General features: G+C 39.0%; 2 protein-coding genes across 4 annotated transcripts in view; one reads left to right on the top strand and one right to left on the bottom strand.

Annotated features, from left to right (window-relative positions):
* Positions 1-3: 3 nt before the first annotated feature.
* On the bottom strand, positions 4-4,781 carry eif3s6ip (eukaryotic translation initiation factor 3, subunit 6 interacting protein). Its single transcript, XM_077495789.1, has 15 exons — positions 4,632-4,781; positions 4,299-4,335; positions 3,999-4,209; positions 3,842-3,921; positions 3,491-3,552; positions 3,336-3,405; positions 3,190-3,263; positions 2,931-3,102; positions 2,700-2,854; positions 2,450-2,620; positions 2,168-2,301; positions 805-978; positions 531-720; positions 241-321; positions 4-155 (listed from the first exon to the last, which is right to left on the bottom strand). The coding sequence occupies exons 1-15, from the start codon at positions 4,653-4,655 to the stop codon at positions 84-86; spliced, it is 1,707 nt and encodes a 568-aa protein (XP_077351915.1). The 5' UTR covers positions 4,656-4,781; the 3' UTR covers positions 4-83.
* A 731-nt stretch (positions 4,782-5,512) lies between these two features.
* The window catches only part of smoc2 (SPARC related modular calcium binding 2), a 35,119-nt gene continuing 25,788 nt past the window's right edge, over positions 5,513-14,843 (top strand). Inside the window, exons 1-3 of one of the 3 annotated variants that reach the window (XM_077495726.1) lie at positions 5,513-5,619; positions 6,081-6,194; positions 14,029-14,191. In XM_077495726.1, coding sequence (XP_077351852.1) covers positions 6,120-6,194; positions 14,029-14,191 — 238 coding nt within the window. In that variant the 5' untranslated portion in view covers positions 5,513-5,619; positions 6,081-6,119. Of the gene's footprint in view, positions 5,620-5,665; positions 5,894-6,080; positions 6,195-14,028; positions 14,192-14,843 lie in introns of those variants that run through there. The other 2 variants (XM_077495725.1, XM_077495724.1) reach the window with 2 other exon arrangements.

Raw genomic sequence — 14,843 nt, 5'->3', positions numbered from 1 at the left:
AGATTTTAAGACAACCAATCTGCTGATTTATTGTTTCCAAGTTACATAGAAAAGTCATCAATAACAGATGTTAAAGTTCCGATTCATCGGCTTGTGGCGCTCCCAGACGTGCCGGTGGTGCTGCTTGCTGGCGTCTTCTTCAGTGTTCGATTCAACTGTGGAGACGGGAGTGAATTTGAGTCAAGGACAGTCATTCATGAAAAGAGGTATGAAGCAAAAGTCACAAGTAGGACACATCACCTCCTCAAACTTGTGAATCTGTCGGATGAAAAAGTCTCCATAGCGGCGAGCCACTTTAGTGTCTGCTATGTGGATCATGTCCTGAGGAGATGGAAGGAGAACCAACTTTTTTTTAGCGCTAACATGGAAGGCAAATATTATATATTATATATATTATATATTATACAATATTATATATTAATATACTAATTAAACATTCCATGAAATTAATGACATGATGAAGGAAAATATTTCACAATCACATGTTGATTTAGTACTTGACATCATAGGAACATATTTCAGTACTGTACCTTGTCAATGTAAAAGTCAACCTCGGAAGCTGACTGGAATTCTCCATCCAGAGCCGAGATGCCGCTGGTCCACACCAGGTTCTTCATCTTGTGCTTAAAGACCAGCAGCTGAATCCGGAAGTCCTGTTCGGTCATGTCCAGGAATCCCGCCAGCTTGGCCACTGGCATTGTGGTGTACAGCTTCAAGAAACTGGAGTCAAACAACGCCAGTAAGATAAAAAGCGTCCTACATGCGGAGCATCTGCTGAGGTTCACGTCCGTCATTCGGCGTCACCTGCGGATGGTGGAGAGCTGAGCCTGCTGCTGCACCTCCTCTGCGAAGACCTTGAGCTGCTGCTGGAAGGGTTCCTTGTGGTAGTTGGCGTGGACGTTGTCGTAGTTGGGCACCACTGGAGACAAGAACTTGGGGCGGGCGAAGCTGAACAATTCCTCAAACACCTGCAGGTCTCTGAGGCGGAAAAAGGGAACATTAACAGATTCATGACATCTGCCATTGCATTTTAATGACCGCCCCTTACTTGGTAGACACGTCCACGTTAAAACTTAGCAGTAATAAATGTAATAATACTGCAAATATTTGTGGAGACTGAGGGAAATTTGTATTTTACAATTTAAAAAATGTGCAGACTTTCACAAGTTACTGCATGTTAGAGATTAGATGGATCGTAATCTGAAAAGAAAAATGCACTGAGCTGCCATCAATGTCTTACAAATGCAATAATGCCATCTCGTGGCAGATATATGACCAACACAAATCAATATCACTTTTTACAGCACAGTACATATTTTTAATTTGAACTCAATTTCATGAATTGTTAGGAAATTACTGTATCAATGACTAAAAGATTCAGACATATTTTATTAGTTTAAAAACATTCTACTTTTATGTTAAGAGTGAAAACTTCGAAAATAAATTTTTTATAGTACATTTAGAATAGATATAAAATGTGCAATTAATTGTGAATTCATTATTGAAATGATGCAATTAACGTATTTGTTCACAACTTAACATTTTTTTTCATGTTTTAAGTGTCCCAAAGACGCGTTTATACGTTTGTTTGTTTTCATGCAAGAGCGTACAGAAGCTTTGATGGAGCCTCTCAACTGCAAAGAACGGTGGCAGAAATTGTTATTACACAAACGACCAGCAGGTGGCAGCAGAGCAAAGGAGATCAACCAAGGCCATGTTGAAAAAAAGATCAATTACAATTCTAAATAGGTTTGTGAAAATTGATTAAACTTAGCTATATTCTAATGCTAATTGCTGCAAAACGGAAACAGATAGAAATATACTTTTTTTTTCCTGATGAACGAAGATACTTTAATCTTTCTTTTGATAGAGTCCACGTTTTTATAACAATAGAACACAATATTCTGTGGGCCTTGCAAAATCAGTCCAAATCCAGTAAAACAGCCGGGGAGTGAACGGAATTGTTCCTGTGAAAATGGCTGCGAGCGAATAAGTTAATTACGATGACAAATTTTGTGTGACGCCCTTAATTATTACATATTTGGCTATCAGCATTTGTATGGTGTAGTCTTAACAAAAAAATTCAGCAAGCTTTGGTGAGCCGCATAAAATGACATGAAGGGCCTGGAAGTTGTGCCAACCTGTGCCATAAGAAAGAAAGAAATACCCTTTCTGCATGCGCAGCATCTTGTCCCCATACTTGTCCCTCAGCTGGGTGTGGATGCTCTCGTCGATACGCATCGGGTACATGGTGAGCGCGATGGCCAGCAGGCCGTGCATCTGCTCGTTCTGTTTGTTGATCTGCATAACAATTTCAAATCAATATGACTTAATAAGTGAGAGGAAGCAAGACGAAATCCTTAAAAAAAATTAAATAAATTAAAAAAAAAAAAAAAAGCTAAAATGTGTACTTATAAATTCGGGACAACAAACCTCGACGACGACTTACCATCTCATATTTATACGTTGACCTCTGGAACATGTTTCTGGTCCTCTGGATGTAGAGCAGGATGTTTGCAAACACTCGAATGGCGTCCTGGTAGCGCCTCATCATTAGATAGGCAAATCCCACGTAGTAATAGGTGGTGATCTGACACTCGGGCACACGCGAGTACATGCTCTGACGAAAAAAGAAAAACGTTTTCAAGATTGAGGCAAAAGTGCTTGAGATGACCACGCTGTTTTTTTTTTTTTTTTACCTTCTTATTGAGCTCAATGTTCTCCAACACTTTGATAGCCTGGTAGTAGTCTCCAAGCAGAGAGTGCAGCCTCAGCAGGCCCACCAAGCTGAAGTAACCCAACATCTTGTAGAGGGAATGGCGCCCATATTCGCCCGCCACACTCTCGGGGTCCCCTGCAACACGCAGCAGAAATACATTTGCGGTGTGTAAAATAGCTATTTACTACGAAACTTACATATCATTTCATACCTCCGCTGGTGTAGACCTCCAACTGGCGGTTTATGTTACTTTTATCCACAAGTGAGTGGAGCACATTTAGGACGCTGTGGACGTTCCAGATCTTTGGGTTGTTTCGCAAGAACTCAATCTCGTCCTCCGGCTTCTTGGCTGTCTTACAGCGGTACTGACTAAATGACTGAAACTGAAAAGGAGGATGAGTAGAATGTTAGCATGTTACGTGCAAATGATAAGTTTTAGTTTTTGTTCTTATAAGTAAAATAGAACAAACCTGGTAGATAAATTCATCAATTATGTCCCACAGCCATTGGTTTGGGAGTTCCAAGGGGGCGGGGCCATCAGCGTCTGTAATAAAAACAAAACATCCAGAAATGATTGGCATAATTGTAGAAAGGCAAACACATTTTTGAAACTTACTCAGAATGTAGTTGAAGAGGTTGCAGTAATTGTAGTAAGACTCAAAGCGCTGGTCTAAAGTGGGTCCCCCCTAAACCGTATTAGAAGTGTGGGTTGTTTACAAAAACAAAGTTCCTGTCAAAGAAATGTATGCTTCAAATGTGGAAGCAACTTACGCAGACTTTAGCGTAGATGTGTCTGTAGTACAGTTCCTTATAGAGAATGAGGAAGACGGCATCTGTCAGAGGCAAAAGGTGAACGTCAGTGGAGTCATGCTGCATTCAAGACTGCTTGGAATTCAGAAGACCATCTCTTGGTGCTTGTGAGGCACAACCAGCTTTCTATCACTCCAAATAAGCAAACAAACAAAAAAATAGATGGCTACCCTATATTTGGCCAACATTACTGCAAGTCTTTGAAATTCATCTTATCTACATCATTCATTATTGTGTTGCAAGACTCTTTTTTTTTTTTTTTAATTATTATAATTTTTATGTATACCGAAAACTCAAGACGAGCTGACCCACCGTTGCCAACAAGTGATGAAATGGACTCGGCCTCTGGCCAAGGAGATGTCTTGAAGAAGCGGTCAGTCAGCTTGTTCCAACTTGAAAACAAGAGCATCAACGGATAAGCCACATAGCAACAATAACCGGGAGAAGACTACCAAAAGTGCGCTGTTACCTGTTTTCATAGACATCTTGAATCTCGTAGATCTTCTGTTCAATACTCTCGCTCGACACACGGTTAGACTGCAACTCGTATACCTTCTGGTCAATCAAGTCGGAGATGGTTTTGTGGAAGTATTGAAGGAAATTCTTGATCACCTCTGGGATAACGTGGTAGGTTTGCTGTTCATACTGCCGCTCAAAAGCCATGTCTGCTTTTGGGTCACCTGTGGACAGATAGAAATTAATTAATAGGGATTTCGGTACAAAGACTGCTCTAACATGAACACAAAAATGAATGAGGATGTTGACAAACCGGTGTGGAGGTCATAGTCGTTTGTGTAGCCGTCATACTGGAGAAAAAAAAAACAAGAACTTAGTAATCAATGATGTCTACAAATAAATACGCCAGCCACTAACAACGTGCATATCCATTCAAATGAACGATTTCCTCCTCATGCAGGTTATACAAAACCAGAGAATGATAAATAATCACGTTGTCGTGTTATTTTGGTCAATATACGCCCCACTGGGTCGGTGAATAATCTTGCTTACCCACAGCTAGAGCTAGCTAACCGGCTATAGCTTCGAAATATCCTATCTGATGTACCAAAGACAAAGCGTTCAGAAGAAAATTATGTCTACTAACATCGTCGTCGTCGTGGTACGACATGATTCCAGAAGTAAATCCAATGGGTTGTTTTATTTACGGAGGGCAATTTTACCAAATATGATCGGCTAGCTAACCCTGCTAAACCACGCAGCTGCTGCTTGCCAGACGGCAGGAAGCGGAAAGAAAATGAAGACATACAGATGAAATATCGCGAGATTAGAAAAGCGTTTTAGTGATTTGTTGCATCATGGGAAATGTATGCATTCTATTTTGCTGCGATGAACCGAAAATAAGACAATGTAGTTAATTTTATATTTGTTATTGTGTCAGTTATTGCTAGCAGAGCGTTTTTATTAATTAAATAATATTTAATTATGTTTATGTATTTATTTTTGTATGTATTTCCTATTTTTTCCATTGTTCCTAATTTTTTTTTTTTTTGCATCTTGTTTTCTTATTTTTGTATTCATTTTTACATGTATTTATTCATGACCATAACTATATATTGTTTTTAATTTCGATTTACATTTTGTTGTATATAATGGTTTTTAGTTACATCTTTATTTTTTCGTTTATTTGTTTATTTATTTATTGTTTGTTTGTTTGTTTGTTTTTTGTTTGTTTTTTGTTTGTTTTTTGTTTGTTCGTTTGTTTGTTTGTTTGTTTGTTTGTTTGTTTGTTTTCCACTCAATTTTAAACATAGCATTATACGGAAACAACACATTTCACTGTAGGCTAGTAGTTAAAAAAAACATCCATTAATAACAATAAAAATAAAAGCGTTTCATGAAGCATTTGTCCGGCTGCAAACTAATTCTGAAGGGTAAATGTTTACTTTGAAAAATGGTGACGAACTCGTGATCTTATAAGTCTGCCACTTGGTGGTGCGATAGCGACAATATTCTATTTTTAAACCACGAAAACCACGGCGAGACTTGCAGCCAAAAATACAAGCGTCTACTTTCCCCTTCCGTCCTCACAGTTATTTGGAATTAGTGTATTATGATATCAGTGCGTCATAAAGGTAACGACCATCCCTTGAAAAAAAAAATTCACGATTTCATTTGGATGTCATAAAGGAAACGCGAGAAATGCAAGATTATCTGGCAGAATTGGTCTCTACCTCTTAACCCTTCCCAACTGGAGGTGCTGCGTCTGTCTGCAAAAGAAGGGTGGGGGTTCTGGGAGTCGGAAAGGAGAGGAAAGAGAAGTGGAAGACACGCTGAGGGAGGAAAAAGGGTCAGGGACACGAAGCTTTATCACACTGAGTGAAATTTGGAGAGTTGCTCGCACAAACGGTAGCGCAGACCAAACCAAGCTGCTTTGGTTACAAGTATAAACCAGCGCCTGATTTTTGTCGTTTTTGGAAGAAATACTACTATTTTTCAAAAGCATCTCTGACTTTTCAGTGATTTATTTTGTCTTTTATTTTTTCAATTTCGTATTTATTTTCACTTTCATTTTTCCCCCTTTGATATTGCACAGGTGTGCGTAATTTGAACGGCGTTGACACATTGCGCCAGGATGCGCGTCTGTCCGCTGCTGGTCTGCCTCTGTCTGCTGAGCGCGGGACACGCTCAAAAGTTCTCCGCTCTCACGGTAGGAACAACTGCCTGCTTGAAATCAACACATGCATCCTATATTTGATGCATTTACTTGTCCAATCTATGCTTAATAGATTGCACACGTCATATGGAAAAAGTGAAATGCTCAAATGCACAATTTCATTTACTTTTTTGGTCCATATTTGTTGTAACAATCTAAAACAAATTACTTAAACCTATTTACTTAGATATTCAGTATGTTTTAAAATAAATAGTAATAATTGCATTACTGTTAGCAGAGCCTTTGTAATTTATTGACTGAAAATACAATGTTAAGGCTCTGACTACACAATAGTTTGTCATGGGCAGCCTTGTGAATTGCTTGCATTTACCTGCCTCTCACCATCCATTTGGTGTTATCTTTGTCAATGACCATCCTTGCTCTATTCCAAAACTCTAAGAATCCATTTGGATTGTTCTAAAGAAAATTACATTTATTTATTCAGATCTGCACATTTTAAAAACATCCATTTCGAATTCAGTTTCATAGCACTGATTTGACGTGATGTCATTTTGAAAACAAGCTCTTTGTTTGCGGGCATGAGCTTAACCAAAGCGCATGATGGCATTGCTTTATATCAGGGTGGCAAAATTGTTGTTTCCTGTACTGCTGCATTACAGTCTGGTGAAATGATAATTAAATAAAAATCATGGTGGTTATGAAATGCACGTACAGGAGCAGAGGTGAATGTCCTCTGTCAATGGGCTTTCCTGATTTACAGGTTGACGTGACAGCTGCCTCCCCGGGTACCATTATTTATGTTCCGGGCCAAAATGTTGGAAACAAATGACCATGAGTTGTGAACCTGTAGGCGAAGGGTCGGAGATCCTCTCTCCTGATGACAGTGGAGCTGTGGAATGTGGGAGGAAATTTTTGCATGAGCAGATGCACTTCTTAATTGTATTTATTTTGTTCACATTGGATCGTTTATCAGGAGTGCTCGACTCTGCTATGTGAATAAAACATATTTCATAGCAGGTCTGTGTCAAACTTCCCTATTGCGGTTCTTCACTTGCTTTCTATTAGAATAGCACATGGCAAACTGGATTTGTTGTCTGCAAGTGATTAATGGTGTATTGTTTGAATGACACATGAGAGGCTGGTTGGTTTCCTGAAAAGGCGTCCATGTACTACTTTGTGCATATTTGAGGTCAAACAAGCGGGTAGACCTTTGAGACATTTGACTGGGATATTCATGAGAACATTTTCCATGGTTGATGGCATGATATAGTGTGTGAAGAGACGTGGGCACATTAACACTGCTGTTCTCTTTTCAAATCTTGAATGGTCCTCAAACATGTGGGCTCCATTGGTCCCCGTGATTTCATTAAATTGTGAGACTTTTTTTTTTTTTTACCATCACGTGACTAACAGAGGCCCTTCTTCACCATCCCTCTTTCTTTTGAGAATCTTTTCACAGCAATTAAATGCATTTCCCTTTGATTGAGTTAGCACCCTGGTTAAAGGCTGTCACTTTCTTCCCTTCCCGCTACGCTTGAAACTAATGATCCCCGGAGCATCCGACTGACCACGGAGGAAACTCCCGCCAAGGCCATTTAACACGTTTAAATGCACGGCTCTCAGCTGGGGACTCCATTGGTGGTGTGAGGGGCCTCTCAGGTCTGGAAGTAGGGGCCTCCCCGAGTCCAAAAGGCCCTTATGAGCCTACAATGTGCTCACTGCTGGAGTCTCGCCTCCTTCATACGCCATTCAGGGCCACAATGCTGCGGAGCTTGGGAGAGATAATTGGATTTGATTTTTATGCTGTTTGGGTCTTGGACACTCCACCTGTCTTGCCCTCTTTTTGACTCTCTTGATATTCTGCCATCTGTTGGTACTATTGTAGTCGATACAACAGATCCTAAAAATAAATGTTAGACTCTAAATAAGTGTCAAACTAGAGAAACTGTGATATCAAGTAATGCAGATGTGGGCAAGAATTTTGTTTTGTTTTGATTTGCGGCACAGATTTGAGAATCAATTACTGTACATCTTTTGAGGACTAACTTTCTAATGGAGGTTTTTTTTTTTTGGCACATTTATCTCAGGGACCTAAAGCAAGGGTTTTCAGTAAGAATATGACAATATAACAAATGAATAATTTTTAATTCTTTTTTTATTTAATAAAGCATTTGTTTAAACTCACATTGTATATAACAAAAAAAAGATATACTTTTCTGTTATACACAATGTGAGTTTAACAAATAAAAACGTTACAAAATTGAAATACATTTACAAATAAAAAAAAAATAAAAAAAATAAAAAAGTAAAACATCCTTTTTTTTTTTTTTTCTTTTTTTTTATACATTTTTATGTTTTGGGGATGAAACAGAATGCAGACATCCCAAAAACGTAAAAATGTACAAATAGAAAAAATGGGCGTGTTTTTCACACAGCAGCGACGATATTTTTGCCTAGAAGCAAAGCTAAATTGATCTAAAGAAAAAAGACAAAATCTACTGTAATGTAATTTGAGAAGATGTATTGTGCAGACAGACCTCAAAAGTAAAAATCAAAACTGAGAACTCTATTGTGAAAACAAACAAACAATATTTGTAATGTTATTGAATTATTTGTTCATTTTCTGAACCACTTATTAAAATATTAAGCTTAAAGGCCACACCTCCTGACTGATGTACGGAATAGCGTAGCATAATTCATCTCTGTTTCCAGTTTAGTTTAGTAAGTAGACGTCCTCTCCAGTCAAAACACTTATTAATTTGCTTGCCATTTTATTGTTCAAAGTTGAATGTTCTCCACTTTAACTCAGATGTCTGTCAAAAGACACTCATTTCGGTGTTAAATGCGCTAGCGCTGTCAGTCTTGGATTAGCTTAGCTAAATTAATGATAATTGCTAGCAATTAGCATGGCTTCTCCGTATTTCCTTGTCCCTTCGTGACAACGATATAGCCGTGTAGCTTATATTTATTCTATTATTTATTTATTTATATTTATTCGCCACCATAAGATAATGAATAATGACTCAGGAGCAAGCCCGCAACATGTTTAGCCGCACTCGTAACCAGCGAAGCTTGTTGCTAGGTAGCTGGTTGTGACATTAGCACCAAGTTTGCTTCGACAGTTGACCAGTGACCACCAACATCCCGTGCGTAGGTGACATAAGTGCGTCGCGGCAACCTTAGTTCACCCTTAACATACGTGTGTCAAGCTCAGTTGGGACAAACTTCAAAATCTGTGATTCTCAATTGCTATTTAATGTGTTCCAATTTTGGCCTGCGATGTGAAACTGCTTATTTCAAACCTTGCAATATGTGTGGAATCCTTTCTCCTGCCTTTAATGCTGTTAATGAAAACAATGATGTGACTGATGAGAAGCTGTGCTGCCTAACTTCAAGGCAATCTTTCACTCTGTAGTGTTGATGCATGAGGTGATGGAATGAGTAAGCACATAGCTCTGCCTCACCCATCTATCATCGCTGGCCAAAAGCACAAAAATTTGCATCTAAAAGCCACTTAGTGAGAAGCGTATACAGTGGGAAAACATCTCTAAAGCATATTTATCTCCGTGTTTTAAACAGTGATGGGGATTCTGGGTGGTTGATTTCATGGCTCACTTGCTTCTCATTGCTGTTTTCTTGGAGCTTTATCATAAACTCGCAGACACTTGGCGCTTGGCTGTGTGCTTCTCAGTGGCTCTCGAGGAGGATGCTGCTTTGATGAATGAATCTGTTTGGGTTGTCAGGCTGTTGGCTGCCACAGGGAGATAATGACAATAGTGGTGTTGTACGGGCAATGGGGTGTCCAGCAGGAGTTGTGGAAAGGCTTGTAGCCCACCATCATAGCATGGATGGAAACAAACATTCTCTGAGTAGCTTTACTGCTCTAATTTTTAGAGATTTAACAAATATGAATACTCTGGTAATGTCATTGAGTCACCCTACAATTCAAACTTTTATTTTTCATTTTTAGTTATTGCTATATGAAGGGGAAAAAAGCTGGTCCTCTCAGTATTGGTTGTGTGATGACAGATGGGTGTTGAGGCATGTGTTCTCATGAAACAAACATCTCACCAGTTCTTTATCATTAGCATTCATTTGGTCTCCTCCTCTTGATGGTTTGCTACTTTGAAAAAAGCGACACATATTTCCAAAGGCTCCAAAAAAATGAGCGTTTTTGAACATTTGGATTCGATCACTTCAATAACAACTCCTCTTCCGATGTGTTTCCACGGGCCTCTTCACTCTGGGAGGATTTATGAGGCAGGTTGACAGGATGGGCTCAACCCCTATTTGCACCCCCCACCACCCCAAGGCGACATTGCCCCCCCTCCTTCCCTGCCAACCCCCTTCCAGGTGCAGCGCAGCCCTGCAGCCTTGCTGGTCTGAACATAGGAGCCTGCCACCAAACACCATCCCTCACTTGATTTGTAAGATGTCAGACACAACAAATTTGTTTTATTGCGGCTCATCCCACCCTCTTCAGAGTTGTGCGCGTCATTTGTTCTCGTTCCGTGGCGTGCCATGTCTTCTCTTTTGTAATTTCACAACACATTTAAGGCATGAGAAAGTCCTGTTTGTGCACTGAAGAACTGAAAGAGAGAAAGCAAACTGAACAAAAAGCATCAAAGGACTCTTGTGTGCAAATATTTTCTTGACTTAAGAAAAGCAGATATCTGAGGAAACATTCATCGAGGAATATTCCTGAAACACGCACCTGCATGTTGTTTCTCCCTGCCTTTACTCACGTCATAATTCCGTTAGAGAAGATGAATCACGTTATGAAATCCCAACTCTCAACTGTAGGAACACAAAGATCCCCTGACATGCATTTGACTGAAGCACTCTATCATCTATCTGAAGCACTCTATCGTCTTTTCAGTCATTGTAGCAGTCACAGTTGGTTGCCACCCCCTTCACCACCGCCGCCCTATTGTGCGGCTTGGCCAGGGGGTTTCATACCATGGTGGTTGATACAATGGTGGCATTGACACAGGTGATCCGATGCGTTCAGCCAAGTCTGTGTTGTCATGTTTCTCTTTTCATTGCTCAGTAAAACATCCTCGGGAGCGACTCCAGGTGCAGGTGTTGGCATAGACCATCGGTCTGCAACCTGCAGCTCTGGAGCCATATGTGGCTCTTTAGTCCCTCTCCTGTGGCTCCCGAAAAATCTCTAAAAAAAAAAATTAGCAGAAATTATTATTATTATATTTTGCACATGTTTTAATTTTTGGATAAAATATTCTTTAAATTAATTGAATTGAAATTGAAATTTAATTTAAATTGATTTTTTTTAAATGCCAGAGTCCATATTTTTAAATGGTCAGAAAAAGTTTTAAAAACTACATTGAAATGTCCAAAAGGTGACCATAAAATGTCCAAAACGGAAGAGGAAATCAGGAAATAACCTTAAAATGTTCATGCAATTGCAAAAACTGTCAAAACAAAAAAAAAAAGACAGAAATGAGAACATCCCTTGTGAGGAGCAAGCGGTTCAGAAAATGGATGGATGGATGGATGAAAACATTTCCAAAAACAAAACAAGAAATCCTGAAAACTACTATAAAATGTCCACAAAATTGCCAAAAATAGTCAGAAATTTGCTTGAAGAAAAGGCAGAAAAGAAAATGTTCAAAATGTAACCATTAAACATCCAAAAACAAAAGAAGGAATCCCCCAAATTACCATAAAAATGGTCACACAGAATTGACAAAAATATCGGAAATTGAATGTAAAAATGGTAGAAAAAAAATGTCAAAAAATAGCTATAACGCCCCCAAAAAATACAACTAATCCAGTCTTCTCAGATTTTATTAATAAAAGTTGAGAACATAAACAGTTCTTCAGAATGTGAAAACAAAATTCATGACCCGGTCCTCTCTCTCATCACCCTGGTTGAGTAATGTCTGATTCTTTTTCGAGGCCTGCAACTTTCTCTGTACATTCAAGACAAGTCGGGGTTCCCCTATGCTCAACCAAAACCCTCTTCTGCTTTTCTTAAAATTGGCTGTTCTCGTCACCAACCTCTTCACGGCAGGTTTTGAAAAAGACGTAACAGCGAATGGGTTATAGGATATCTTTTCCTGAGTTAGGCAACACGATCAATTCTGTAGAGTACATTTTTACTAAACTGAGCTTATTTGGTCCCACTCTAAATATAGTAAAATTTACTCCTGGACGACGGTAAAATGTTCATTGTAAATTTTACTCAATGTATTTTTAGTATGTACAAGAGAAAAATACACAAGGGTTGAGGAACAAACTCATGACCTTCAGCTTGGGCTGCCACTAGTGGTGTGCGATACTGCAAATTTTGGTATCAATCCGATCTCAAGTGAATACAGGACCACTATCGTCGATACCGATATTGATAGACACTTTATGAAAATTATAGTATATAATAAAATAATAATAATAATAACAAGGTAACTATATCACTGAATTGTGTTTCTTTTTTTAAAGGACAAAATTAGGGCAAAGATAATTGATAAATAGAAAATACTTTATCAATGTTTCCCCCACCAGAAACATTCCAACCATGACAAAATATATTTTTTTTAAGTTCTAAAATTGCACAAAGTGATCATATTAAAAGAAATTTAAACTAATACTTGATCATACTGTTCAGGAACTACAAATACAAAAAAATAATGAAAAATACTGCCTTCATCACTTCTTTTTTAGATGTTAAAGATGATCATGCAACAACAAGTATAAAACAAAACAACATAACAAAAAAAACAAAAAACAAAAACATTTTCAACTACAATACTGTTTGTGTTCATGCAATCTACTACAAGATGAGATTCAATGTCACGTGATGTTGCACGATCGAAACACGACTGTCACATGGCCATTATCTCTGTTTGACCAAACTGCAGCAGTGCATAAAAGAGCCAAACTGAAACTAAACTACTAGATCGATATTTTAGTGCAAGTATCGATCCGATAGCTATACTGACTTGGTATCGACAATATGGATATTTGGATCGATCCGCCCACCTCTAGCTGCCCACCACCTGCGCTATGCCACACCTACTGTTTACTTATATCCATTTTAGAGTTATGAAGATTCCAGCTGACAAGAGCAATATAATAAGACACGTGGGTTTGTTCCTCAACCATTGAGTGACTTTTTTGATTTTATTTTATTTTTTTACTCTATTCCAAATGTAAATTTTACTCTATTTAAAGTTGCACCAAATGGACTCAGTATAGAGTAAAATTTACAGAATTTACTGTGTACCAAGCTGAGCTATGGTAGGTCATAAGTGTGACTCACACAGCCACAAAACATCCAGGGAAATGACTCAGCAAAAAAACATCAAACTTTGATGTCAAGTAGGGGGCCGGAAAATATCCTGCAAATGGTCACAAGTTTGAGACCCTTGTTGTATCTGCTGCGTATAAATGATATGATAATACCATAAATTATTATGTAATATATACTGTAAGTACTCATAAAATCAGCAAGAATTGATGTTCCAATTCAGAATTTGCATATGGTGAAGATATTTGGGCACATTTGGAAAAAAAATACTACGTTTACTGATTTCAAAAAATAAGAATACACAACCAACCTTAAACAGAACCAGTTTTTGGGTCGCATCTTACAATGTTAGGCAAGGGAATGGTAAAATGCGGTGTACACAAGTCAGCCAACATCCCTGCCTGACAGCTCTGATGAATTACGTTATGATTTCTCAAGTTAACCACAAATCCCATTTGAAACTGTTTAGCTGCCACATCTAAAATCCTTTCAGAGTTTCATTGAAGACGTTTGGAAATCTTTATATGTATGCTGCTTCCCAGAAATGCAAATTCTTGCCACTGTTTCCTCAGCTTATCTCCTATTTTCTCCTTGCGACAGTTCCTGCGGGTGGATCAGGATAAGGAGTGCAACATGGAATGTAGCAGAGCTCCTCGCAAACCCTTGTGCGCCTCAGACGGCAGGACCTTCACATCTCGCTGCGAGTTCCTTCGAGCCAAGTGCCGCGACCCCCAGCTGGAGGTCATCCGAGGGCCATGCAAAGGTCAGGTCATGAGTCACGCTTCATCGCCGCCTGATGCTCTCAAATGCGCAGCGGGGGGGTTTGGTCACAGGAGAAACTTCTGGGTTAAATTCATTTCAGCATAATTGATTCTTTGAGTGCTGGGAGGACAAGTGGGGTTGACATGGTGAGAGCGTGTGGGAGGCTTTGCCGCCTGCCTTCAGAGGCTCACGTTGGCGGTGCATGGACATGTAGTGAGCTGTTTACGGGATTATTTTTTGTTCCAGATTAACTTGAAACCTGGCTCAGGTCCATCTACATTTACATGCAGACAATAACACTATCTAAACCTGAATGCTGGCAAAAACAGGTTTTGAAAGGCAGTGTAGCACAAAAACCCAAATAATTGGTCCTATATGCATCGGGATACCTCGTTTGAACTGAACTTTAGTTTGTGTTCTGCGCTTACGCTATTCGCAAGGAATCATGGTCTTTTGGGTACAGACACTACGTGTACGTGCGGCGGCCATGTTACATTGCCACTTGCTAAATAACCCTAACTTGAATACATTGATTCCTCCGCATTTTTTTCCATGTTAGTTTTGTTGTGGTTACAGTACAACGACTCAGCTGAGTAGTAATCAACTTGTTAGCCCACAGAGCTAGCTAACGTCAATATTAACCTGCCTAACAA

Source organism: Festucalex cinctus, chromosome 14 (genome assembly GCF_051991245.1).
Source record: "Festucalex cinctus isolate MCC-2025b chromosome 14, RoL_Fcin_1.0, whole genome shotgun sequence".
Lineage (NCBI taxonomy): Eukaryota > Metazoa > Chordata > Actinopteri > Syngnathiformes > Syngnathidae > Festucalex > Festucalex cinctus.
This window is presented reverse-complemented; position numbering and strand designations above follow the sequence as displayed.